This window comes from Pleurodeles waltl, chromosome 10 (genome assembly GCF_031143425.1).
Source record: "Pleurodeles waltl isolate 20211129_DDA chromosome 10, aPleWal1.hap1.20221129, whole genome shotgun sequence".
NCBI classification, from domain to species: Eukaryota; Metazoa; Chordata; class Amphibia; order Caudata; family Salamandridae; genus Pleurodeles; species Pleurodeles waltl.
The window spans coordinates 408,553,698-408,581,462 of NC_090449.1; the positions used below are offsets into that span (position 1 = coordinate 408,553,698).

At 42.1% G+C, this 27,765-nt stretch overlaps 1 protein-coding gene across 3 annotated transcripts in view; it reads left to right on the forward strand.

The window, feature by feature from the left end:
- The window catches only part of PGAP6 (post-GPI attachment to proteins 6), a 960,879-nt gene extending 950,943 nt beyond the window's left edge, over positions 1–9,936 (forward strand). For 2 of the 3 annotated variants that reach the window (XM_069210651.1, XM_069210652.1), the window contains one exon: positions 6,470–9,936. In XM_069210651.1, the coding sequence (XP_069066752.1) occupies positions 6,470–6,766 (297 nt within the window). In that variant the 3' untranslated portion in view covers positions 6,767–9,936. The remainder of the gene's footprint in view (positions 1–6,469) is intronic. The other variant, XM_069210654.1, reaches the window with a different exon arrangement.
- The last annotated feature ends 17,829 nt before the right edge of the window (positions 9,937–27,765 follow it).

The window sequence follows — 27,765 nt, forward strand, 5'->3', positions numbered from 1 at the left end:
CTTTAAATCTCCTCTTGTGAGTAGGTTCTTAAAGGGACTCACCCACTTATTTCCTCCCACTCCCTTCATCATGCCTCAGTGGGATCTTAATCTTGTGCTTACTTTCTTGATGTGTACTCCCTTTGAGCCTATGCATAATTGTCCCTTACGGCTCCTCACGTTCAAAACTGTCTTTCTTATCGCCATCACCTCTGCTCGCAGGGTAAGTGATCTTCAGGCCCTTTCTTCAAAGCCTCCGTATTTGTCCGTACACCCCGACAAAGTGGTGTTACGCACTAGAGCTTCCTTCCTTCCTAAGGTAGTTACACCATTTCATGTAGGCCAGTCCATCACTTTGCCTACCTTCTACGCACCCCCACACCCTTCCCATGAGGAGGAGAGACTCCACCGTCTGGACCCAAAAAGAGCGTTGGCGTTCTACCTCAATCGTACTAAAGACTTCCAGGTGGACGATCAACTCTTTGTTGGCTATGTAGGTGCGAAGAAAGGGAAGGCGGTGCAGAAACGTACCATCTCTCGATGGGTGCTTCTTTGCATCAAAATATGCTACGCTTTGGTGAAAAAGCAACCTCCTGAAGGCTTGCGGGCTCATTCTACCAGGGCCATTGCTGAATGCACTGCGTTAGCATGCGGAGTTCCTGTCCTGGACATCTGTCAGGCAGCTACGTGGGCATCCCTGCACACGTTTGCTAAACATTACTGCCTGGACAGTCAGGTCCGTCGGGGCAGCTACTTTGGTCGTTCGGTCCTGCAGGACTTTCTAGTATGATCTTAGTTCGCAGCCCACCACCGAGGATGGCATTGCTTGGGTATCTATTCTAAGGTAAGGAATCTGCAACTAGAAGTCTCTATCAGATGTACAAGTTACTTACCTTCGGTAACGAAATATCTGGTAGAGACATATTCTAGTTGCAGATTCCTTGCCGCCCACCCATCCTCCCCGCATGCGAACTGATTTCTAGGGACAGGGATTCCCCCTTTCAGGTCCTTAGCTCTGGCGCACCAATATCAGTGTTCTTAGCGGCTCTGCGATCTGGCGTGGAAAGTCGTTAAAAGAAACTGACGTCACTGCGTGAGGGCGGCGTCTATGTACTACTCCCAATGTTGTCACGGCGACCACGACGCCTGCGGATTCGACCGACGCCACCTACCGACACACAAGGGTATGGCTTGAAGAAAAAATCTCCGGATCCAGTCTGACGCCTGGGGGAAAATTGTAAGGTAAGGAATCTGCAACTAGAATATGTCTCTACCAGATATTTCGTTACCAAAGGTAAGTAACTTGTACTTTAGTGTTTAGGGGTGGATGAAGGTATTGGGTGGAAAGGGTACTTTTAGGGTTTAGGGGTGGGTAAGGGTATTTTTAGGATTTGGGGTGGGAAGGGGTATTGAGTGGTATGGATGTTTTTAAGGTTTCGGATGGGATGGGTTATCACGTGGTAAAGTTGCTTGGGGTTTCACATGGTAAGGGTAATTTTAGGGTTGGGTAAGGGTATTGGATATTAAGAATATTTTTAGGGGTGGGTAAAGGTATTGGGTGGTAAGGGTGTTTTTATGGTTAAGGGGTGGGTTGTGGGTATTAGGTTGTAAGGGTAGTTAAAAAAGAGGGTCTCCTACCAAAAATAAAGAAAAAAACAAAAATATATATATATATCCTAGCTTGTTTTGCCTGTAACTTTAGCGCTGCTTGACAAATCTTCCCAAAATTTTCAAAACGTACACTTTGCTAAGTTCAGCTGAAAGTTTCAGGGTGATCAGTTAAGCGGGGCCCGAGAAAAAAGGGGGAAGGGCCCAAAATGTGTTTTCCCTATTAATTTTTCCATGGGACCTTTAGACACACCTACAGCCTGAACCACTGAACAGAATTACACCAGATTTGGAACGAAGCTAGATTATGTTTCGCAGATCACACTTTTTGTGGTTTGGTGCAAGTAGTTTCGGAGTAATTTAAGGATAAAAAATATACATATATAGGGACGCGGAGCATCTTGTGATTCAACTGTCCCCGTGCTTATATCGGATTGGCTGCTAACACTTCAACAAGGAAGAGTTGGCAGTGATCTTGAGACTCAACTTCACCCTAAATGGTATACAAACTCACCTTAATAATACTTCTTAAGTAGACTTTCAGTATGTGGTAAAAATTGCGTGGTAAAGGCATATGCGTTTTTGTTCCACATGTTTTAATGTCATACAACCATTACAGTGGGCTATAGAGTCTGGTCTGAGAGACATCATTGAACAAGGTGACTAGGTGGTTGCAAATGTTTTGAGACTATGTGGACCTTCCTTATTTGTTTAAGGAGGTAATTTAATTGAGAAATTAAGAGAATGTCTTTTTGTGATTTATTAGAAAAACTAATGTGGAGATGACAGTGATAGTAGATTTCTCAACACAGATGGATATGGGACTTTCAATGACTCAAGATGGTCTTATACTCTTTTTAATCCTTGAAAACATACTTAGAGTACTCAGTATGTCGTGCATTTTTTTATCCTTTTTCCTATACTAGAAGTTCCTTGTTGGACTGTGGTGGTGTTTTGACTTTCTGGGATGTCTTTTTGCAGACATAGGGAGAGATCTGTTTAAGTTTACATGTAATTAAATGACAATAGGAAGTATAATCTAAGAGACTAGACAAGATACAAGCAGAGCTTACGGAGTTTGGAAAAATCCAATTAAACTGATTGGGGGTAGGCTTCTTCAAATTTTTAGAACTGTATGAAGAGCAAATATGTTGAGGTAAAATATATTTTTTGAAGGCAGGCCAAGTGATATTAAGTTGTCCGACTAGAATATGGGTTTATTGATAAATGGATGGAGTTTTGAAACATGCAGCGTAAAAGTGCATGTCTGAAAGTGGTTAATGAAATTAATGAAATTACCTGTGGCATTCACAGAACAGTTATCTGTATGAAAGATAATATCGCCTATGGTGCTATAGAGCAGTCAGCATTGATTTGGCTGGCTTCTGCTTCCAACAGCATTAAGAATGAATTTGGATTGGCAGGAGATAGGTAAATAACCACAAAGGAGTATTAGGTTTGAGTATTGGGGGACATTTTTATAAATAACATTTTTTAATTGGGAAGCTCTAGAGCAGTGGTCTCCAAACCTTTTCATGCCGTACCCCTCCTCCCCCCCTCAAGTTTAAAAATAACAATCATTGGAGCCCCCCCTCAGAATTTTTCACAATTATTTTTATAAAGATGGCAATGTTTAAATATGTGTAGACTTATTTATTTATTGCAGTTAAGTACTGTTACCTTTTTAAAAATGCAATAGCATGCTTCTGCTGAAAACAAAGGCCTATTATCTGTATAATGCTTCTTTTGATCAGAGTCTGGCACCTCCCCCTCCTGGGATCAGTTTAAGCCCCTCCTAGGGGGCTCGCCCCCCAGTTTGAAGACCTCTGGTCTAGAGGTATCATGATAGAGGCAGCTAAATTGGATTTTATATATAAAAAGGAAACACAGCTGCTATGTTTGTCTCCTAGGCAATCATAGCAGGAGGCAGTCAAGATGTTAGGAGTAGCTTCAACCTTGATAGAATCAGCTCATTCTTTAATCCAAATTTCATTGATGGTGAGAACATTAAATTTTCCATTAGGATGCGATCTTTATCTTCAAATGTGTGTTTAAAGACAAACAATAGGACAATTTTTTTAAGTCTGTTATAGGTGGATAAGGGTGAGGTGATGTCGCTGTGCGACCAAAAACAGGCTTGACGCGCAGTATGTTCAGTTTGTGGTGACAAGCAACTATCTTAAAAGTTACATATGTTCTGCAAGTTTGTAGTCAAGGAGCTTGAGGCTAAAGTACCTCATAGCGTGTAATCGCTTCCACTTCAGAGGGGAAGCAGAAGTAAAAAGTGAGGTATTCTTGGTCCCTCACTGAAAGTCCAGTTAACACACTTTTTCACATTTAGTTAGTTATGCCAATCGTCAGTTTTATTCAAAAAGCAGTTATTTTCTTCACCGTAGCATCAATTTTTCACATTATTATTCCACTGCTTTAGTTTTCAGTTCCTCAGCCATATTCCAATTGAGTTCAAGCTTCTTGAAAGCCATTTTGGAATGCTCACTTTGAAGCTTGGGCTGAGAGTAACACCAGTGCATGTCCCTGCATCTGTGTCACACATCCTTTAATTGTTTGCTTTTCTACTTTAAAATATTTAGGGGATGTGACACATGTGTTATGTATTTTATGTTTCTAGTGGTAGTGCAGTCCATTACTTTCTATACGTTAGCCTTTTAAGTGTTGTTTTGCTGAATTCTTTGTTATAGTCATGTGTTTGGTGTTTGCTGCAGACACTAAAAATATTACTGCACAGCACTAAGTAAGCAGTGAAAGCGTCTGAAGTGAATGCCCGCCAATGGTCTCCACCATTTCCATTTTCACAATTTGCATTACGATTCCTTTCCTAAAGTTAGTTATCTGTTGGCTTTGCAAAGCATTGACAAGGCAACTAGGTCTTATTTTAATGTAGAAACATACGCATAGACTGACATGAACAAATTGTGCTGTCTCTGCATCCTGCCTCTTTTGTGCCTCCTGTCCACTCTGTTTTTTGTTCTCCAAACCTATGCTACTTGCCTTTGCACATTAAAGCTAGATCTACTAGTTTTGCTTAAGCTTGGTAGTTCATGGATTCTAGAACATGCAGTGAGCTACACCAGGTTCAATTTAAGTTTCAGTGCTTCAAAAAAAAAACGGATTTGGTAACATAGCATTTGGCAAAACCAGCTGACCACCTTCCTGGAAGACAACAACCTGCTCGACCCCTCACAAACCGGATTCCGCACCAACCACAGAACTGAAACCGCCCTCATCTCAGTCACAGACGACATCAGAACCCTGATGGACAACGGTGAAACAGTCGCCCTCATTCTCCTCGACCTCTCGGCTGCCTTTGAGACCGTCTGTCACCGCACCCTAATCACCCGCCTCCGCTCCACCGGGATCCAAGGCCAGGCCCTGGACTGGATCGCCTCCTTCCTCGCAAACCGTTCCCAAAGAGTTTACCTCCCTCCGTTTCGCTCAGAACCCACCAAGATCATCTGCGGTGTACCCCAAGGCTCATCACTCAGCCCGACACTCTTCAATGTCTACATGAGCCCCCTCGCCAACATCGTACGCAAGCACGACATCATCATCACCTCCTACGCCGACGACACCCAACTTATACTCTCCCTCACCAAGGACCCCGCCAGCGCCAAGACCAACCTACAAGAGGGTATGAAGGACGTCGCAGATTGGATGAGGCTCAGCCGCCTAAAGCTGAACTCTGAAAAAACGGAAGTCCTCATCCTCGGCAACACCCCGTCCGCCTGGGACGACTCCTGGTGGCCCACAGCCCTCGGCACCGCACCGGCCCCCGCAGACCACGCCCGCATCCTCGGCTTCATCTTGGACCCTCTTCTCACCATGACCAAGCAAGTCAACGCCGTGTCCTCCGCCTGCTTCCTCACCCTCCGCATGCTCCGCAAGATCTTCCGCTGGATCCCCGCCGACACCAGATAAACCGTGACCCACGCCCTCGTCACGAGCCGCCTGGACTACGGCAACACCCTCTACGCCGGGACCACAGCCAAACTCCAAAATCGCCTGCAACGCATTCAAAACGCCTCGGCCCGCCTCATCCTCGACCTACCCCGCAGCAGCCACATCTCCGCACACCTGAGACACCTGCATTGGCTCCCAGTCAGCAAAAGGATCACCTTCCGACTTCTCACCCACGCACACAAAGCCCTCCATGACAAGGGACCGGAATACCTCAACAGACGCCTCAGCTTCTACGTCCCCACCCGCCTCCTCCGCTCCTCTGGCCTCGCACTCGCACTCGCTGCTGTCCCTCGCATCCGCCGCTCCACGGCGGGTGGGAGATCTTTCTCCTTTCTGGCGGCCAAGACCTGGAACTCCCTCCCCTCAGGACCACCCAGGACCACTCCGCTTCCGGAGACTCCTAAAGACCTGGCTGTTCGAGCAGCGATAACCCCCCCTTTTCCCCTAGCGCCTTGAGACCCGCACGGGTGAGTAGCGCGCTTTATAAATGTTAATGATTTGATTTGAAAACCCTTCATAATCTAAGCACGTATTTTGAAACAGACCAGTAACTGTTTGATATTAACTACGGATCATTGTGGTACTCAACCCCAAATAATATGTAATGATGCATCATTAGAAGTATATTTTTGATAAACAGCGATCTACCATTGAGAAAGCATGTTTACATTTTAATTGGTACGGCAGTGACGTTTTAGTGATAATCTATCTTTCTAATATTTAGAGTTTTCTGTATTTCAGGAATAAAGCAGAGATCTTTGCTGAAATATTATATTCTTTGATTTGAACTGTAAGAGCTGTGTAACGGCTTCCTCTTTTGTACACACGTGTATCTTTATGTTTCAGTATTTTGTATTTATTATTGTAAATTATTTATTAAAATGTTTACTTTCCATTTTTTCAGGTCTACCGAGGTGTGAAGCGACGGCACTGCTACCCGCCTGACTGGAAGCGCTGGGTTTTCTTTCTTCTTCCAGGGGTCCTGTTGGCCCTGATTGCTGTGTCTGTCTATGCTTTCTTAGAGACTACTATGAATTATTTTTACACTCACAGTCTGTGGCATGTCATGGTATCTGGAAGTGTGGCTTTCCTGCTTCCCCCCCGGGAGAAGCATAAAAAACCCTGGGCGTGGTCTTGGCAGGCAGACTGCCGGTATGGTATCTGCCAGGATGAACGGGAAGAACTGTATGTGGTGACATGAAATCTGGCAAGTACAATGACATAAAGATATCTAGGGAATATTTAAAGGCGAGTAAGGTGTTGGTGCTGTCAGGGAACTACCCGGACAATCATGAATGTGTCATCTTGAAGGGTATAAGTTAGTCTCTGAACAAATAGAGCATCTGCTACTGAAAATGAATGATAAAACCCTTTTACATGTCCACGGTACATATAGAAGTATTGTTGCAGTGTAAGAACTTGATTTCGTGACAGTCCGTGGTCTTTAACAGTGGTATGAATGGAGTGCTGTGGCGTGGCTAGTGAATGGTGACATATACAGCAGTGATCAGTCATTTGCTGCTCTTCTGACATGTTGGCACTTTTGTGCAATGTCATGAAGTAAACACTACCAAAATGTAATGCTTTCTTCTAATAGTAACTTACTGCTGGAGATTCCTCATTTAGAAAGCCATCTAAAGCATTGCCAGGAGAGATGGGGTTGAGTTTGCAAAAATCAGAAAGAACATATTTAGACTAAAAATGTTCCTGTACTACACGCCCAATACAGGGTTTAAACCTTGCATCAAAGAAGAAATGGTTAGTGGATGTATGAATGTAAGGACCAACTTTTGTGCGACAAATGTCTAAGACTGGCACCCCTTTCAAGGGCACACCAAACTGGCCTAACTCTCGCAGATTTGACTCTTCTGGGGGATATGTTTGGGTCTGTATTTAGCACAACATAATGCATTTAGTGACTTGTCTACAGATTGCCTGATCTCTTTATCAGTTCACATACAGGCATATACTCTATCAAGTTCAGGACAAAAGGTAGAATAGGTGACCTTCAAGCAAAGTTTTGGAAGACATTTTTACCGTGAAAACAACTATATCTGGAAGAAAAAACATGCAAGGCACTTTCACTAAGGCTCTCTAGCTCATTCACTTTCACAAGAGGTCAACAGACGCAGAGTACAAGATTGCATGGGCAAAACAAGCGGGTGTTTTAAATTAAGGAATGGCACTCACTAATGTCCCACCCAAGTATCCTACAACACCAAAAAAGTTCCCACGGTGCTCCTGGAAGGGAAGAAAACACCCCGTTCCCCCACAATTTTCCAGTTGAAAAGCTTAATCACAAATGTCCACGGCACTTGTGTGCAAAATAAAGTCCATATCCAGAGTTTCAAAAGTAACACATTTTCTTGTTTTTATTGCATCTTTTCTTCAGTGTCATCCAAAAAAGCCCAAGCCAACACATGTTTCGTCATGCGACCAATCTTCACTTTGACTTCATCAGGGTTCCGCTATGCATAAAAGAGGATCATATGATTCACAAAGTTTGAGATTCTTAGTGTTGTAAACTCGCAAATCTCTTCCAGAAATCTTGTGGTGCGCCAACACTCCAGAGAACAGTGTAATTCCTGTATTTTGTATCTTAGTAACAGCAAAGTATGGCCATATCTCTAAAATTACAAACGGCGTGTACGCGTATGTACAAGATTGCATGGGTTTCAGGGGCATCACCATCATGAAGTGTATACCAAATGAAAGTTCTGCAAGACTGAAATGAAAGGTAACAGTGTAAAGGTTTTGTAAGTCTTTTAAGGATCAACAATTTTTTTTTTAAACTGATGCCTGTTTCAAGTGATGAAGAAAACCAGTATTGACTGCCACATAGATTGTAATTGCCTACATTAAGCACACCCAGAGCCTGGCTTAAAGATAAACTAGAGAACCCTAGAGACAACTGCAGCTTAATGAGTAACATTTTTCCATACACCGTTCCAAAATCCTTTTGCATCTGCCACAATATACTGGTTTTATAGATTTGTATTAAGTTTATATAAATCTTATGCTCTTTACCCATTCTTAAATATATATGTATATATCGCTATATATACATGTAAAGTAATATCAAATGAAATGACTTAATCATTTCAATTAAAAAATGTTTAAGTGTAATTTAAAGACTTTAATGAACTGAAATTTTGAAAAAAGAGAAAGGAAAATAAACTTGTTGAAGGGAAAGTATATATGTCTCAAATGTTCAGCTCCGTTTCCACAGCAGAACCTATAACTACCCGGTGCTGCAATGGGTTAGTCAACCCAATATTTGAAATCAAATACCCAAAGAGGGGAGAAAGCAGCGCTCAGGGAAGCAATTTAAATAAGTTTTATTTACAGAAAATAGTGCCAGTTAATAGGGGAAATCCGCATTCACGTCATTCTGGTACAACAGTAGTCTGAATGACCTCATTTAGAGGGCGGAACCGAAAGTCCAGCTGAAAAAACAGACATGTTTCCCGACCTCCATCTTCCTTTTTCAACCTCTGTTAGAGTAGAGGGCTGAAGAAGTAGAGTTCCCAACGGAAGAGATGCTGCAAGATCAACCATTGGATAAGTTCTTACTTGAGACTCGAGACCAGCAGGAATTGCCGGGCAGGCCACCAAATGGCCTCAGCAACACTATTTCTACCAGTGATCTTTCTTTACAGAAGCACCATGAAGCCATGGTGGTCACAAGCAAAATAAATCCTAAATTATCCAGACATGATGTGAAAAAACACTGTGGCAGGGGGGCATTATTTTTGTTACCCATGGAATGAATTCTCACATCGGAGGAACAGCAAGTGAAATTACAGGTCAGCATGGCAGACATGTTTTTTAAAATATGAACTACTGCCCCATACATCCCCTCCTCTACAGTAGCTCCACTGGCCATGTATTGGGGGAAAAATGTTCCCAAAAACTGCTGAAATGTTTACACTTGGTGAGCTGGGCACTGCTGGCTTGGTGGAGGTGCAGTCTCTGCCTTGACAGCAGGCCTGGACGTCAAATTCTAAAGACCTCCACAGCAAGGTGGTCCAGCATGGATAACGGTTTTAGTGGTTTCTCCCTGCGGATGCTTCGAACTGTTAAGCAGAGCAATAACACTTTAATAGACACGCTTGTTATATTATTCCTGTTATTATTATGTTATAATTGTTAATCACCTGCTGAGTGAATTTTAATCAAAGTCTTAATTTTTTACATTGAGTTTCATCTTTGTTTACGATTTATTGAAGTAGTAGGCAGAGTTATACTTAATGATTTTAATGTTATTGTCGTACAAAAATATGTATATTTTAGAACAGATTAATTTGCTGTAAATGGAATACTTTGATGATGGCTTTTTACATTTCTGATGAATAAATGATGTCACATGAAGGCTTTCTAGGAGAAACTTTTTTTGTAAACTAATGGGTACATTTTTAGGATGCATTAAATAATTATGTCGTGCTACCAAACACAGAATTTAACGTTCGATTTGGACTCTTGCCAGGTTTCCAGTGGCCTTAAGATGTACGGTTAATTGTGTCTTTCATGGTAGATTAGGTTATGTAACACAGGTACTGTAGTACTCATTTCTGAAATAAAAGGGGTGGGGGTTGAGACGAATTCACAGTCCAGCACACGTTTCTCTAGTAGTATTATATAAATAAGATGTGAAGTTCTGATAAACCTTAGAAGCTTCACCTGCTAAGCTGAGGCCCAAGGTGCATCTCACTGGCCACAGAGTATCCCTTTCAGGATGAATAAGCCCTCACCCACCAAGGTGGCATGCTTCATCATCCAGTCATGCTCCTTGTATGGTGAACACTTCTGTTCCCAATGGACCCTTCAAAGGGGGCTCTTTGCTGGAGATCTTTTCCTGTGCCACTTGTGTAGCTGAGAATTTTCAGACAATAAAAGTCCTCTAGAGTTCTGTGGGCATAATGAAAGTAGATTGGAAGGTTAGGTTGTAGGTTTAAATTAACTAAGGACCACAAAGCTAACTTTTAATGTCTCTAAATGTCCTTGTTAAGATTCACCATGGGCATGCAGTGCGTGGGCAAGTCGTGGATCTTCAGTTTCTGACGCAGGAATCAAAGACCATGTTTTAACCGAGGTGCTTCATCCTGGCCAAACAAGCTTCGATCCCATTCTTCCATTTAATGAGGCTCTGAAAGACACTGTTGAGGACCTGGGCCACACCCTGTTCAGGCCCCCAGTGAATCAGCTGGTCGCCAGGCTCCATCACCCTGCTACAGGTGATCCAGATTTTTTCACCCAGCACCCTACTTTGAAGAGAAGAGTAGTGGCACAGGCCTTAGCTGCCGAAGTGCATACAAATTTGTTCCGAACTTCTCCTTCTGACAGGGTGCCTAAACTAATTGAGGCCTTTGGAAAATGAGTCTTTTCTTCTTCCAGGCTTGTCTCTTCGTTCTGTTTATGCCATCTGTCTCCTGGGCTGCTTTATCAGACTCTCCAGCCTTAATTCTGCTCATGGTCTCAGAAGAAGCCTGTGCTATCCTTTCACAGACTATGCAGGGCAGCTGTGATGCAGGCAAATTCACAATCCACTGCAGGTTGGACAGAACCAACACACCCGCAAGAAGCATCACCTCCATTGTGGCCCCTTCAGTGGTTCCCATCTTTTTGGAGATATTCGGCCCTGGAGCACTTCAAGTTTCAAGTTTAAGTTTTTTGACACGGTTAATTAAAACCATCGAAATTCTGACATACCTACTAATATAACTACTTTGCCTACTCATTATATTAATAGAGACCCATAACAAAACATATAAAGCTTGTTTGAAACTAAAACACATCATGGTAAAGAGTTGTGCGTAACTAAAATGTTCTCCACTGATTCCAACCTTGGTCTTGAACTTAACTTTAGGACTTTCTTGCTCCCTTACGAAAACTATAATTATGGGTGAGTGAAGCTCAGGGAGAATCCTAAGTTGTACCTAAGGCTGATTTCTGGCTGGAGCACTTCAAATACAGCAGGGCCAAAGCACACTACCTGGGCCTTTTCCCATTGCCATGGTAGGGCATTTCAGTACTCCCAACAAGCCCAACCTGCACCCCATCCAGAATGTTTGTGGCTGCAGCACCCCCAAACACGTAGCTAACATGGGCAATGTGCAACCAAGCCTTCCACCACTAGAGCTGCTGCATCCCACAAACCTTGTTAGCTGTCTATACCAGCACATAACCATCTTGTTGCAGGTAGAATCCAACACTTCCTGTCAGAGTGATGGACCTTAACTCCTGACAAGTGGGTAATGCAGATTATTCAGGGAGATTACTCCCTACCATTCCTCGAGATTCCTCCAAACCTTCCACCATTCCCAGAACAGCTGACTGAGGACCACATGTCCCTTTTGCAGCAGAAGGTGCAGGCTCTTTTAGCTAAAAGAGCCAATGAGAGGGTGCTGATGGCTGTAGTTGGTTATGTTTGTTATTCCTGCTATTTCTTCCTGGTGCCAAAAACGGACATTTCCACCCTCTCAAATCCTTCCAGTAAAAGGACAAATTCGAAATGCTCACCTTGGACCAGGTATTGTCTACCCTCAACCCTGGAGACTGAATGGTGTCATTGGACCTGCAGGACGCTTATTTTCATATCCCAGTCGTGCAGGCCCATCGGCACCACCTATGGTTCAGGAGATTTCCAGATAACCATGGTCCCCTTTGGTCTCACCAGCACCCCTCGAGTGTTAACAAAAGTGTTGGCGGTGGTTGCAGCACATCTTCAGAGGTCGAGGGTCCCGGTATTCCCCCTCATCGATGACTGGCTGCTCAAGGCAGGCTTGCCACACACACATCACCCATATCCAGACCACAGCAAATCTCTTAACATCGTTGGGGTTCACTTTAATTGTTTCAAGGTTACACCTGACTCCTTCACAGATCCTCCATTTTATCTGAGCCATTCCGCCAATGTGAAGTTTCATGCCTATCCCCTGGAGCGGAGAGTAGAGGATATTCAGGCTATGATCCCGAAGATTCAACCTTTGTCCTTGATCTCAGTCAGGTTGACTTCATTGTTACTGGGACTGATGGCCTTTTGCATCCTGCTAGTCAAACATTCCAGATGGCATGTTCGGTTTCTGCAGTTGGATTTGAAGTCCTAGTGGGCACTACACGAGGGGGGAGCTTTCCGTTCATTTCTAGATCTCTAAGGAGACTGCAAAAAACCTGCAGCGGTGGCTGCTGTATCATGATTGGTTTAGAGGCAAACTACTCTCCTTACCCCACCCAGAGTTCAATGTTGTTACCTTTGCATCCCTTTTGGGTAGGGGGGCATCTGAGGAATGTGGAGATTAGAGGCATCTGTCCCCTAGCAGAGGCCTGGCTCCATATCATCCTTCTAGAACTTAGAACGGTTCACATGGCATTGAAAGCCTTCTTGCCATACATCAAAAGGAAGCTGGTACAGGGGCTCACAGACAACACCACCACCATGTAGTGCTGCAACAAGCAAGGTGAGGTGGGTTTGTGGACCCTGTGCTAGGATGCTTTCCGTCTCCCGACATGTGAAGACCATCAAATAATTTTTCTGCTGAAGTACCACCTGGTGGGTTCTTTGAACTCCAAGGCAGATGAACTAAGCTGTTTACGCCTTGTGGATCATGAATGGCAACTGCACTCGAAGGTGGCGTAGGGGCCTTTCCACAGATGAAGAGAACCCTGGCTTGATTTATTTGCCTCCACCAAGAACACGCAGTGTTGGCTCTTTTGCATTTTGGAGTTTCCAAGGCATTTCTCACTTTGAGATGCTTTTTCATGTAAAGTGAAACTTTAGACTCCTGTAAGCCTTCCAGCTAATATCTCTCCTACTCTGAGTTTTGAAGGTCAGGGCCAACTGGGCACAAGTCATCCTAGTGGCCCCAGATTGAGTATGGAGAGTACAGTATCCCGAGCTCCTAAGCATGAGCATCTGCCCTCCGATCATGCTGCCACTTCGTGAGGACCTCATATCACAGCAGCATGGAAGAGTTCTGGATCTGAACCTGCACAACCCCTACCTCCATGCTTGGCAATTGAGTGGTGGCAGTTTAGTGCTCTTGACCTTCCTACCAAGGTCATTGATGTCATCTTGCCAGCTAGGTATCCCTGGACCAAATCTGTATAAGCCTGCCTTTGTAATACTTTTATGGCCGGTGCACTTTTAAACAGACCAACTCACTCAATGGCAAATTGTCTGGAGTTCTGTTTATCTCTTGCCTGGCATGGCCTTGCTTTGCGCAATGTTAAAGGGTACCTGTTGACTCTTTTTGACCTTTTTATGGTTGCTGGAATAGGCCTTGTTGTTTAAATCACCAGTTATGATGTGTTTCCTTAAGAGGTTACTCTACGTGTTGACTCTTTTGGCCTTGTTACGGTTGCTGGATCAGCCCTTGTTGTTTAAATCTCTGTTTATGATGTGTTTCCTTAAGGGGTTACAATACTTGCCCCCCTGTTAGTTTGTTATGCACCAGTGGGACTTAAATCTGTTTTCTCATTCCCTATGTGTCCAACGTTTAAGCCCGGAAACAGTTGTTCTTTCAGGCTCCTCAAACTCACAACTGTCTTTCTTGCTGCTGTAACACCTGTGTGGTGAGGGACTGACTTATAGGCTCTCTCAAACCACCCTGCACCACGTTCTACCCATACTACCTAGTTCTGCAGATTCAATCCTCGTTCCTTCTTAGGATGGTGCGTCCTTTTCATGTCTGTAGAACATCACTATTCTTGTGTACTTTACTACGCCTCACTTGTCTACAGAAAGGGAGAGACCCCACTGGCTGGAAATGAAGAGGGCTCTCAGCTTCTGTATTGATCACACCAAAGAACACTCTTTATCAGGTTCTCTGGAACAAATAAAGGGACAGCTGTGCAAAACATGACCATTTCTCGCTAGATCAAACTCTGCATTAAGTTATGATACTCGTGGGCCAAAAAGCAGCCCCCGGAGGGCTGGCAGGCTCATTCTACCAGAGCTACAGTCACTACTACTGTATTAGCACACAAGGTGCCTCTTCAGGACATTTGTCAGGCTGCCACGTGGCATTGCTCCATATGTGCACACAGCACTATTGTCTGGACAGCCAGGTCTGCCAAGTAGGGCACTTCCCCTGCTTGCTTCTTCAGGACTTTCTCGTTTGAACCAGTTCACAAATTCACCTCCTGAGGGGGTACTGCTTGGGTATTTATTCAAAAGGTAAAGGATTTGCGATTACATATCCCTTTCAGGAGAACAAGTTACTTACCTTTGGTAACACTCTTTCCGGTAGAGATTATCTAACCATAGATTCCTCACCAGCCATCCTGCCGCCCTATTCTGTAAACTGGGCTATTGCGAATAATAAATTCCGACCTTAGAGGTCTGCTCACTGCTCATGATTGATCTGAAATTGGTGCTGCGTCTGCAGGTGTGGGTGAGTCAGAAAGCAACTGATGTCACCGCACGTGGGTAGCACCTTTATATAGGCTGTGCATGTCACATCCAGTGCAGAACAATGTTGATGCAAAGCGATCAGCACCATCTATCCGCATGCAGGTATGCTGCTGAAAATTTTAACAAACATCCTATTGCTGAGGGTCCTTCTTTAGCAACTGAACTATTCCAAGCATGCAAGAGTATAAGGAAACCAAGGCTGACCCTGCAATGAAACTGACAAGCAAATATTATAGAGGCCTTGGTGGGCAGTAGCCAAAAGGCCAAGCAGCAGCAAGGCTGTAACTCGTCTGAAAGTGGCAAGCTGGCACAGACTGGTCAGTCCTGCACTAGGAGTTTGGCTAACATACAGGGGGCATCTCTAAGATGCCCTCTGGGTGCACTTCTCGATAAATCGAACACTGGCATCAGTGCGGGTTTATTGTGCTGAAAAGGTTGATACCAAACTTCCCAGATTTCAGTGAAGCCATCATGGAGCTGTTTTGTTTGCAATGACAAACTCCCAGCCCCTTCACTATATAAGGCTACACTGCACTTACAATGTCTAAGACTGGACTTAGACACTGTAGGGTCATATTGTTCATGCAGCTATGCCCTTACCTGTGGTATAGTGCACCCTGCCTTAGGTCTGTAAGGCTTGCTGGAGGGGCCAGTGGTTTGTAGGCATGGCACCCTGAGAGGGGTACCATGTCGACTTTGCCTTTTTCTCCCCACCAGCACACACAAGCTGCAACGGCAGTGTGCGTGGGCTTGGTGAGGGGTTCCTCAGGCGTATCACTTGGAGACCTTTCCCGGCCACAGGGCCCTTGGTGCCATGGATACCTTTTACAAAGGTGCCAGGGGTGTGCCATTTGTGGTAACAATGGTACAGGTTTTGGGAAAGATCACTTGTGCTGGGGCCTGGTTAGCAGGATCCCAGCACACTCTCAGTCAAGTTGGCATCAATCTCAGGCAAAAGGTGGGGTGGTAACCATGCCAACAAGGGCACTTTCCTACAAGGCATAATACTGAATATGCCAATTAATAAATAATGCAGCTTTAAATGAAAAAAAGCAAAAATACAAATTAAAATAGTCTATCGAAATTCATCTTCACAGGAAAATCTCTGTGGTATATTCAGAATTCTGTTCATGTTTCTGGTTAAATCACAAGTTGTTTACAGTCCTCATCTGAGGACATATCGACATCATCAGGTTCACATGCAGCATGCATATGGTCATGGAGAAAACCAATCAATGCATGCTTCTTCTTGTTAGCCCACAAATTAGATGGGCCAGCAAGTGGTTGCAATTTCAAGAGTGATACTGGTGAAATGGATCTATCATACTTAGCATCTTGCAGTAGGGACAGATGCATTGCTCTGCAATGTCTCTGGTGTGATTGCAACAGTTGTTGGAGCATTTTCACATCTAGGAAAGCGACCGGGAGTTGCTCTAGATATAGATCCAGTATGATTTTAGCTGGACAGTTCATACACTAGAACACAGGCCTTACTTGTGTGGCATCCATTTTGCAGAAAGACAGCATCCAGTTTTTGCTGTTCAGAAAGCCAAGCATGTTCCAGATAGTGTACTAGAGCTTCTCTGCATCTCTGTTGAGTTGGATACGTAAATTCTCTAAAAAGACTGGAGAATAAAGAGTGAAAAAATGATGGTCAGTCCGAAAACTGCTTTAAATCCAGTCACCAGATCCAATATTCACATAAAGATGCACAGTACCATGTGTTGGTGTGAAATTAAGTGTTGTACATACTATATCAGCAAAGTGAGTTTGGTATTGCTTCTGTAACAGTCTCTAAAGCTTCAATGCAGTTCTAGGAAATCCTTTTGTAGTAAGACAGCAACTAATTAACTAATTTAATCAAAACACGTGCCTCTCATATCAATACTAGGCTAAGGAACATTTTTGATTACATGTTGAGGCTTTGGGTACAAGGTTTTCTCACAGCTCTGTACTTTTTTTTTAAAAGAAACAAATCACATAGAGTTGGTCAGGTTTCAACCCTCAACAAGTTACTTTGATTAACAGTAATTAATAACAATTGTACAGCAGTTCATGGTGCGTGGGGACGGATAAAGTAGGAGTAACTGATAAAACACAATAACCTTGGGACCAAAGCACTACACAGTCCATGCAAGGAGATTGTATCCCACAGAAGAAAGTGACCTAGATGATTTCTGCAGCTGGAAGTACTAATAAACAAGGACATCTTCATTTGTAAAAAAAAGGAAACTTACATGAATGGAACAGATGTGAATTGAGTATTGTTTCATACCAGCCTAAAGATTTATATATATATATATATATTAAACAAGGAAAAAAGCGTCGCACTCCCGAAGACTGTCAAAATAATATCCATTTATTTTCAGATATAAGCATCAGAACCCCACTGACGCGTTTCGACATGTAGTCTTTCTCAAAGTGGTTTGGTTCATAAAAGCGATTTTCACTTAACATCAACATTTAAATAGAGAATTGTTAATTAATCTACGAGTCTCCCCACCTGTTTGAAATATTCCATGCTCCTCCTATAAGGCACGTGATATTTCACTTCTAACGGCTCGTAAGTAAACAGTGCCAAAACGGAATACTCTAACATTGCTGATGCGGCCCTGAATTAATAGGGTCCGGAGACTGTCTTTTCAATTCATGATTTCATTGGTGCAAGCATTTGAGGAACTAACATTGAGTTTGTTTAAAACACATGTTTGAAATGGACTGGACTCGTACGGCCTCTGTACATGAACTGTGCATGATAATCTGAATCTGGCATAGACTCGAGTGACTAAAATAGACTCGGTAAAATTGTTGGTTTTCAACTTCTGTATGTCACAACAATGTGCCGCTTTCAGTTGCTGGATTAGGTGTTAATAACTGCAGTATGAACATTTCCCTTACATCGGAGGTAAATTGAACATTTCGAGTGGTGAGAGAGGTTGTAACTGGCGAGGAACTGCAAGTCCCATAAAGCCATATTTGGGTTTAATGTTACATGAACCAAACTCCCTGATATGTTCTTGAGTTGTGGATATGAAATTCTGTAAATATCCTTTTTTTGGCATGCTGCAGCAAGTTATTATTATACTGCGAATATTGCACAGTGTTGACAGCAATTTCACCGAGCGTACATTGAAAATGTTTGATAACTATTTTGGCACTGTTTACTTACGAGCCGTTAGAAGTGAAATATCACGTGCCTTATAGGAGGAGCATGGAATATTTCAAACAGGTGGGGAGACTCGTAGATTAATTAACAATTCTCTATTTAAATGTTGATGTTAAGTGAAAATCGCTTTTATGAACCAAACCACTTTGAGAAAGACTACATGTCGAAACGCGTCAGTGGGGTTCTGATGCTTATATCTGAAAATAAATGGATATTATTTTGACAGTCTTCGGGAGTGCGACGCTTTTTTCCTTGTTTAATTTATAAGGGTTGCTGGTCTTTACCCTGACGTCGGCACCGGCAGAAAGGCGCGTTGCTTTGGAGACCAGAGTTCTATGGATGTTATTGTCAAAAAGCGACAGCGCCCGGCAGTGGTTAATCTTATCCGGAAGGAGCGAGGAGATACTTATCTCCTGCGTGTGTACAGTACACTGGAAGAATTTGGTATTTCCTGACTTCTAATACGCCTAGCGCCATAACGGAATACTCTAACATTGCTGATGCGGCCCTGAATGAATAGGGTCCGGAGACTGTCTTTTCAATTCATGATTTCATTGGTGCAAGCATTTGAGGAACTAACATTGAGTTTGTTTAAAACACATGTTTGAAATGGACTGGACTCGTACGGCCTCTGTACATGAACTGTGCATGATAATCTGAATCTGGCATAGACTCGAGTGACTAAAATAGACTCGGTAAAATTGTTGGTTTTCAACTTCTGTATGTCACAACAATGTGCCGCTTTCAGTTGCTGGATTAGGTGTTAATAACTGCAGTATGAACATTTCCCTTACATCGGAGGTAAATTGAACATTTCGAGTGGTGAGAGAGGTTGTAACTGGCGAGGAACTGCAAGTCCCATAAAGCCATATTTGGGTTTAATGTTACATGAACCAAACTCCCTGATATGTTCTTGAGTTGTGGATATGAAATTCTGTAAATATCCTTTTTTTGGCATGCTGCAGCAAGTTATTATTATACTGCGAATATTGCACAGTGTTGACAGCAATTTCACCGAGCGTACATTGAAAATGTTTGATAACTATTTTGGCACTGTTTACTTACGAGCCGTTAGAAGTGAAATATCACGTGCCTTATAGGAGGAGCATGGAATATTTCAAACAGGTGGGGAGACTCGTAGATTAATTAACAATTCTCTATTTAAATGTTGATGTTAAGTGAAAATCGCTTTTATGAACCAAACCACTTTGAGAAAGACTACATGTCGAAACGCGTCAGTGGGGTTCTGATGCTTATATCTGAAAATAAATGGATATTATTTTGACAGTCTTCGGGAGTGCGACGCTTTTTTCCTTGTTTAATTTATAAGGGTTGCTGGTCTTTACCCTGACGTCGGCACCGGCAGAAAGGCGCGTTGCTTTGGAGACCAGAGTTCTATGGATGTTATTGTCAAAAAGCGACAGCGCCCGGCAGTGGTTAATCTTATCCGGAAGGAGCGAGGAGATACTTATCTCCTGCGTGTGTACAGTACACTGGAAGAATTTGGTATTTCCTGACTTCTAATACGCCTAGCGCCATAACGGAATACTCTAACATTGCTGATGCGGCCCTGAATTAATAGGGTCCGGAGACTGTCTTTTCAATTCATGATTTCATTGGTGCAAGCATTTGAGGAACTAACATTGAGTTTGTTTAAAACACATGTTTGAAATGGACTGGACTCGTACGGCCTCTGTACATGAACTGTGCATGATAATCTGAATCTGGCATAGACTCGAGTGACTAAAATAGACTCGGTAAAATTGTTGGTTTTCAACTTCTGTATGTCACAACAATGTGCCGCTTTCAGTTGCTGGATTAGGTGTTAATAACTGCAGTATGAACATTCCCCTTACATCGGAGGTAAATTGAACATTTCGAGTGGTGAGAGAGGTTGTAACTGGCGAGGAACTGCAAGTCCCATAAAGCCATATTTGGGTTTAATGTTACATGAACCAAACTCCCTGATATGTTCTTGAGTTGTGGATATGAAATTCTGTAAATATCCTTTTTTTGGCATGCTGCAGCAAGTTATTATTATACTGCGAATATTGCACAGTGTTGACAGCAATTTCACCGAGCGTACATTGAAAATGTTTGATAACTATTTTGGCACTGTTTACTTACGAGCCGTTAGAAGTGAAATATCACGTGCCTTATAGGAGGAGCATGGAATATTTCAAACAGGTGGGGAGACTCGTAGATTAATTAACAATTCTCTATTTAAATGTTGATGTTAAGTGAAAATCGCTTTTATGAACCAAACCACTTTGAGAAAGACTACATGTCGAAACGCGTCAGTGGGGTTCTGATGCTTATATCTGAAAATAAATGGATATTATTTTGACAGTCTTCGGGAGTGCGACGCTTTTTTCCTTGTTTAATTTATAAGGGTTGCTGGTCTTTACCCTGACGTCGGCACCGGCAGAAAGGCGCGTTGCTTTGGAGACCAGAGTTCTATGGATGTTATTGTCAAAAAGCGACAGCGCCCGGCAGTGGTTAATCTTATCCGGAAGGAGCGAGGAGATACTTATCTCCTGCGTGTGTACAGTACACTGGAAGAATTTGGTATTTCCTGACTTCTAATACGCCTAGCGCCATAACGGAATACTCTAACATTGCTGATGCGGCCCTGAATGAATAGGGTCCGGAGACTGTCTTTTCAATTCATGATTTCATTGGTGCAAGCATTTGAGGAACTAACATTGAGTTTGTTTAAAACACATGTTTGAAATGGACTGGACTCGTACGGCCTCTGTACATGAACTGTGCATGATAATCTGAATCTGGCATAGACTCGAGTGACTAAAATAGACTCGGTAAAATTGTTGGTTTTCAACTTCTGTATGTCACAACAATGTGCCGCTTTCAGTTGCTGGATTAGGTGTTAATAACTGCAGTATGAACATTTCCCTTACATCGGAGGTAAATTGAACATTTCGAGTGGTGAGAGAGGTTGTAACTGGCGAGGAACTGCAAGTCCCATAAAGCCATATTTGGGTTTAATGTTACATGAACCAAACTCCCTGATATGTTCTTGAGTTGTGGATATGAAATTCTGTAAATATCCTTTTTTTGGCATGCTGCAGCAAGTTATTATTATACTGCGAATATTGCACAGTGTTGACAGCAATTTCACCGAGCGTACATTGAAAATGTTTGATAACTATTTTGGCACTGTTTACTTACGAGCCGTTAGAAGTGAAATATCACGTGCCTTATAGGAGGAGCATGGAATATTTCAAACAGGTGGGGAGACTCGTAGATTAATTAACAATTCTCTATTTAAATGTTGATGTTAAGTGAAAATCGCTTTTATGAACCAAACCACTTTGAGAAAGACTACATGTCGAAACGCGTCAGTGGGGTTCTGATGCTTATATCTGAAAATAAATGGATATTATTTTGACAGTCTTCGGGAGTGCGACGCTTTTTTCCTTGTTTAATTTATAAGGGTTGCTGGTCTTTACCCTGACGTCGGCACCGGCAGAAAGGCGCGTTGCTTTGGAGACCAGAGTTCTATGGATGTTATTGTCAAAAAGCGACAGCGCCCGGCAGTGGTTAATCTTATCCGGAAGGAGCGAGGAGATACTTATCTCCTGCGTGTGTACAGTACACTGGAAGAATTTGGTATTTCCTGACTTCTAATACGCCTAGCGCCATAACGGAATACTCTAACATTGCTGATGCGGCCCTGAATTAATAGGGTCCGGAGACTGTCTTTTCAATTCATGATTTCATTGGTGCAAGCATTTGAGGAACTAACATTGAGTTTGTTTAAAACACATGTTTGAAATGGACTGGACTCGTACGGCCTCTGTACATGAACTGTGCATGATAATCTGAATCTGGCATAGACTCGAGTGACTAAAATAGACTCGGTAAAATTGTTGGTTTTCAACTTCTGTATGTCACAACAATGTGCCGCTTTCAGTTGCTGGATTAGGTGTTAATAACTGCAGTATGAACATTTCCCTTACATCGGAGGTAAATTGAACATTTCGAGTGGTGAGAGAGGTTGTAACTGGCGAGGAACTGCAAGTCCCATAAAGCCATATTTGGGTTTAATGTTACATGAACCAAACTCCCTGATATGTTCTTGAGTTGTGGATATGAAATTCTGTAAATATCCTTTTTTTGGCATGCTGCAGCAAGTTATTATTATACTGCGAATATTGCACAGTGTTGACAGCAATTTCACCGAGCGTACATTGAAAATGTTTGATAACTATTTTGGCACTGTTTACTTACGAGCCGTTAGAAGTGAAATATCACGTGCCTTATAGGAGGAGCATGGAATATTTCAAACAGGTGGGGAGACTCGTAGATTAATTAACAATTCTCTATTTAAATGTTGATGTTAAGTGAAAATCGCTTTTATGAACCAAACCACTTTGAGAAAGACTACATGTCGAAACGCGTCAGTGGGGTTCTGATGCTTATATCTGAAAATAAATGGATATTATTTTGACAGTCTTCGGGAGTGCGACGCTTTTTTCCTTGTTTAATTTATAAGGGTTGCTGGTCTTTACCCTGACGTCGGCACCGGCAGAAAGGCGCGTTGCTTTGGAGACCAGAGTTCTATGGATGTTATTGTCAAAAAGCGACAGCGCCCGGCAGTGGTTAATCTTATCCGGAAGGAGCGAGGAGATACTTATCTCCTGCGTGTGTACAGTACACTGGAAGAATTTGGTATTTCCTGACTTCTAATACGCCTAGCGCCATAACGGAATACTCTAACATTGCTGATGCGGCCCTGAATGAATAGGGTCCGGAGACTGTCTTTTCAATTCATGATTTCATTGGTGCAAGCATTTGAGGAACTAACATTGAGTTTGTTTAAAACACATGTTTGAAATGGACTGGACTCGTACGGCCTCTGTACATGAACTGTGCATGATAATCTGAATCTGGCATAGACTCGAGTGACTAAAATAGACTCGGTAAAATTGTTGGTTTTCAACTTCTGTATGTCACAACAATGTGCCGCTTTCAGTTGCTGGATTAGGTGTTAATAACTGCAGTATGAACATTCCCCTTACATCGGAGGTAAATTGAACATTTCGAGTGGTGAGAGAGGTTGTAACTGGCGAGGAACTGCAAGTCCCATAAAGCCATATTTGGGTTTAATGTTACATGAACCAAACTCCCTGATATGTTCTTGAGTTGTGGATATGAAATTCTGTAAATATCCTTTTTTTGGCATGCTGCAGCAAGTTATTATTATACTGCGAATATTGCACAGTGTTGACAGCAATTTCACCGAGCGTACATTGAAAATGTTTGATAACTATTTTGGCACTGTTTACTTACGAGCCGTTAGAAGTGAAATATCACGTGCCTTATAGGAGGAGCATGGAATATTTCAAACAGGTGGGGAGACTCGTAGATTAATTAACAATTCTCTATTTAAATGTTGATGTTAAGTGAAAATCGCTTTTATGAACCAAACCACTTTGAGAAAGACTACATGTCGAAACGCGTCAGTGGGGTTCTGATGCTTATATCTGAAAATAAATGGATATTATTTTGACAGTCTTCGGGAGTGCGACGCTTTTTTCCTTGTTTAATTTATAAGGGTTGCTGGTCTTTACCCTGACGTCGGCACCGGCAGAAAGGCGCGTTGCTTTGGAGACCAGAGTTCTATGGATGTTATTGTCAAAAAGCGACAGCGCCCGGCAGTGGTTAATCTTATCCGGAAGGAGCGAGGAGATACTTATCTCCTGCGTGTGTACAGTACACTGGAAGAATTTGGTATTTCCTGACTTCTAATACGCCTAGCGCCATAACGGAATACTCTAACATTGCTGATGCGGCCCTGAATTAATAGGGTCCGGAGACTGTCTTTTCAATTCATGATTTCATTGGTGCAAGCATTTGAGGAACTAACATTGAGTTTGTTTAAAACACATGTTTGAAATGGACTGGACTCGTACGGCCTCTGTACATGAACTGTGCATGATAATCTGAATCTGGCATAGACTCGAGTGACTAAAATAGACTCGGTAAAATTGTTGGTTTTCAACTTCTGTATGTCACAACAATGTGCCGCTTTCAGTTGCTGGATTAGGTGTTAATAACTGCAGTATGAACATTCCCCTTACATCGGAGGTAAATTGAACATTTCGAGTGGTGAGAGAGGTTGTAACTGGCGAGGAACTGCAAGTCCCATAAAGCCATATTTGGGTTTAATGTTACATGAACCAAACTCCCTGATATGTTCTTGAGTTGTGGATATGAAATTCTGTAAATATCCTTTTTTTGGCATGCTGCAGCAAGTTATTATTATACTGCGAATATTGCACAGTGTTGACAGCAATTTCACCGAGCGTACATTGAAAATGTTTGATAACTATTTTGGCACTGTTTACTTACGAGCCGTTAGAAGTGAAATATCACGTGCCTTATAGGAGGAGCATGGAATATTTCAAACAGGTGGGGAGACTCGTAGATTAATTAACAATTCTCTATTTAAATGTTGATGTTAAGTGAAAATCGCTTTTATGAACCAAACCACTTTGAGAAAGACTACATGTCGAAACGCGTCAGTGGGGTTCTGATGCTTATATCTGAAAATAAATGGATATTATTTTGACAGTCTTCGGGAGTGCGACGCTTTTTTCCTTGTTTAATTTATAAGGGTTGCTGGTCTTTACCCTGACGTCGGCACCGGCAGAAAGGCGCGTTGCTTTGGAGACCAGAGTTCTATGGAGATATATATATATATATATATATATATATATATATATACATACATACATATGGCAGTTATGGAAATGAAAAGTTGTAATAGGTAAGGAAATAATGCTGTGTATTAGCCATGTAGCTGGTGGATTGACACTAAACTAAAAGTGTTGCTTCTTCCTTTTGTTCAATACTCAGCAAAGTATATTCTTTTTAGCCATTGTTTTTTGTGTTAAGGTCAAAATATAAGGCTTAAAATGGCTATCTGGTTCAGAAGTTGCCATGGCACAAAGCCTAGATTACGTTTTTGTAAGGCCCTTTAGTAGCTCTTGACAGAGCCTGGCCATCCTGTAATAGACTCAAATCTCCTTTGAGAAGATCTAAGGCTGAGGAATAATGTTGTTTTGTGACTAACACCCTTTTAGAAAGCATTTGTATGACACTATCAATAACTTTAAAAACTGTTTGCAGGTTTTCTATCTGCCCAATTCTTTTTGCCGTTTCTTTTTCTGAGTATGAGTTCCATTCAATATAAATGGCCTGTGTTCCTGTCGCTATGCATCGTTCATTTCTAATGAAACATAGTACAGAAAAAAGTTAGAAAAATCCATGTCTTCTTTACATGAAGATACATGCTGTTTCACAGTTGAAATGTTGGCACAGCTTGCCTACAGGTGTGTGTGCTATATCGTGGTTTGGGAGATTAGCTTTAGGACTAGGAGTGCTAGGAAAAAAACAGCATGTGCAAGTATTGGAAGCATAGGGCCATAGGGCTAACCTAATTATAGGTTTCTTTCTGGATCATATCATTTATTTCAGATTCTGAAATGTTCTTTTGTGTTTACCAAGTATTAAAGAAGGTTAAAGTTAAATTTTGGTATAGAAGATTTTTTAAGGTCTTGCATAGTTCCAAAATCGAGACAGGTGGTCTGCTGGATGGTTTTGTTCAGAAAAATCATTTGTTTAGCTATAATACATGCTCAAAATAAGGCCTCTTTGTCTTGAATTTGGCAAAAGTTTGTTCCCCAAATTTCTTTTTTTATTCACGTTTGCTTTTCAATGCTCATTCTTGTGTAGCCAAATTCTGACTAAACTTGTTTGAATAAATTAGCTTGTTAGTCATGATTAAATATTTTTGAAGCTGTTGTGGACTTTGTGAAAAGTAGAAAGATGAGGCGTGTGACTTGTCCTCACTTTGAAAATAAGGACGTTTCTTCAAGAAAGTTAGGCGACTATTAAGAGGTGGAGCTTCATAATGTTCACAGTGTATGTAAATGTATGTTTCCCTAGTATAACTAGTTCTACCTATTTAATAGTGTGCAGAGTGATAATTACAATTCATTTCTTTATAACTGATTCATTTTAATGATCTGCATTGTTCAAGGTAGCATATGCCTGTAAATCAGGCATCATTCCTTTTACAGTCTCTCTATCCCAGTCATCTGAAATAGTGTTAGAATAATCAAATCATTCATTGAAACTTTCCAAACATGATAATTGCAATTGGAACTTTTTCCCAAGCTCTGCCCACGGGCACAGGATAAGCTGTGGTGTTTGCAGCCAAGAGGTTTCTTCGAGATCTGTTCGAAGAAAGATACGGTTGCACTTCAGGAAATACAGGTTGTGTAGCTCTTCTTTGTGGTCCGTAGTAGTAAAGCAGCAATCATCATTGATAGCCACATGATGAAAAGAAACAATTATAGAATGATCCAAACTTAGGGCTAAAGTGGTATCAAGTATTTATCACACAACCAATGATAAGCAAGAAGTCTATGCGTGAAGTGACTTAAAGCGTGATGAAAAGTCCCTTGTGCAAAGTTCTTATAAACAGTTGTCTCTTAAAAAGGCATCATCTCAGACGATGTTGATTGAGAAGAAAGTTCATAATAAATCATAGAGTTGTGTTGAACATTTGCAATTGTAGTGATGGCAGTATCAAATTAATCTGTGTGATCGATTGCAGTTTGTAAATTTGTAATGCGCTCAAATATTCATGTCTGGGAGCTCAAGCTAGTGATGTCACTGCTCACTTCAAGGGGTAGTTTATGTAGAATATGAAGAGGCTGAGAGGTTCTATTGTGTATCTACATTTTTGTGTGTGATGATCAGCTGTAGGGACTCGGCCACATAGTTCTTCTCCACGTGGTTAATGGACGATTGTCTGTTTCTCCTTGAATCAGACAAAGGAGGCAAGATGACAGTTTGTTTGCCTTTTACCCCATAGCCTATAACTGACATTCTGTAGGATGGCTCAGAAGCTTGTTTGTCGTGAATCTTTTCTTGAACTAGATCCTTTACTTTAGAGACCCCCACATCAGCAGCGGTTACAACCTTCCTTTCGCTGGTGGCAGTTTCACAATTGTTCACATTCAACAGCTTGTCTCTTACTCTTGCAAGGCATTCAAACATTTTTCCAGGTTAAACTTTTCTTCATATGCCACCTTCCCAGGATTATCTAGGCCTGGCACGTACATAGGAACTATAAAGGGTACCTTTTATGAAGTGCCCCTCCCCAATACTCATCTGGCAAGTTATTTAATGCTCTCTGGACTCCATACAGATTATGGTGCCAACTAAGACCTGAACTTAGTACCCTAGCATTCAAAGTTGTTTAATCATGCCATTAGCTTGCTCAACTAATGCTTGGACTCACCTCGAAATGGATTTCTGAATTGCAGACAAAATCCCAGAGCAGACATAGCATTCCTGTAAGCCTTGGGACCAAATGCAGGGCCATTATCCAAATGAAATGAATGAACTTTTCCCATTGCTACTAGACACTGGAAAAGCTTTACAACTGCTGAACCACTTGCATTTCTCTGTGGCCACACCCATAAGAATCGAGAAAATTAATCAATTACTACCAATATATACTCATACCAGTTAACATAATTTATTGGGTCAATATGATCCAAATAAATCACCTGTATAGGATGTT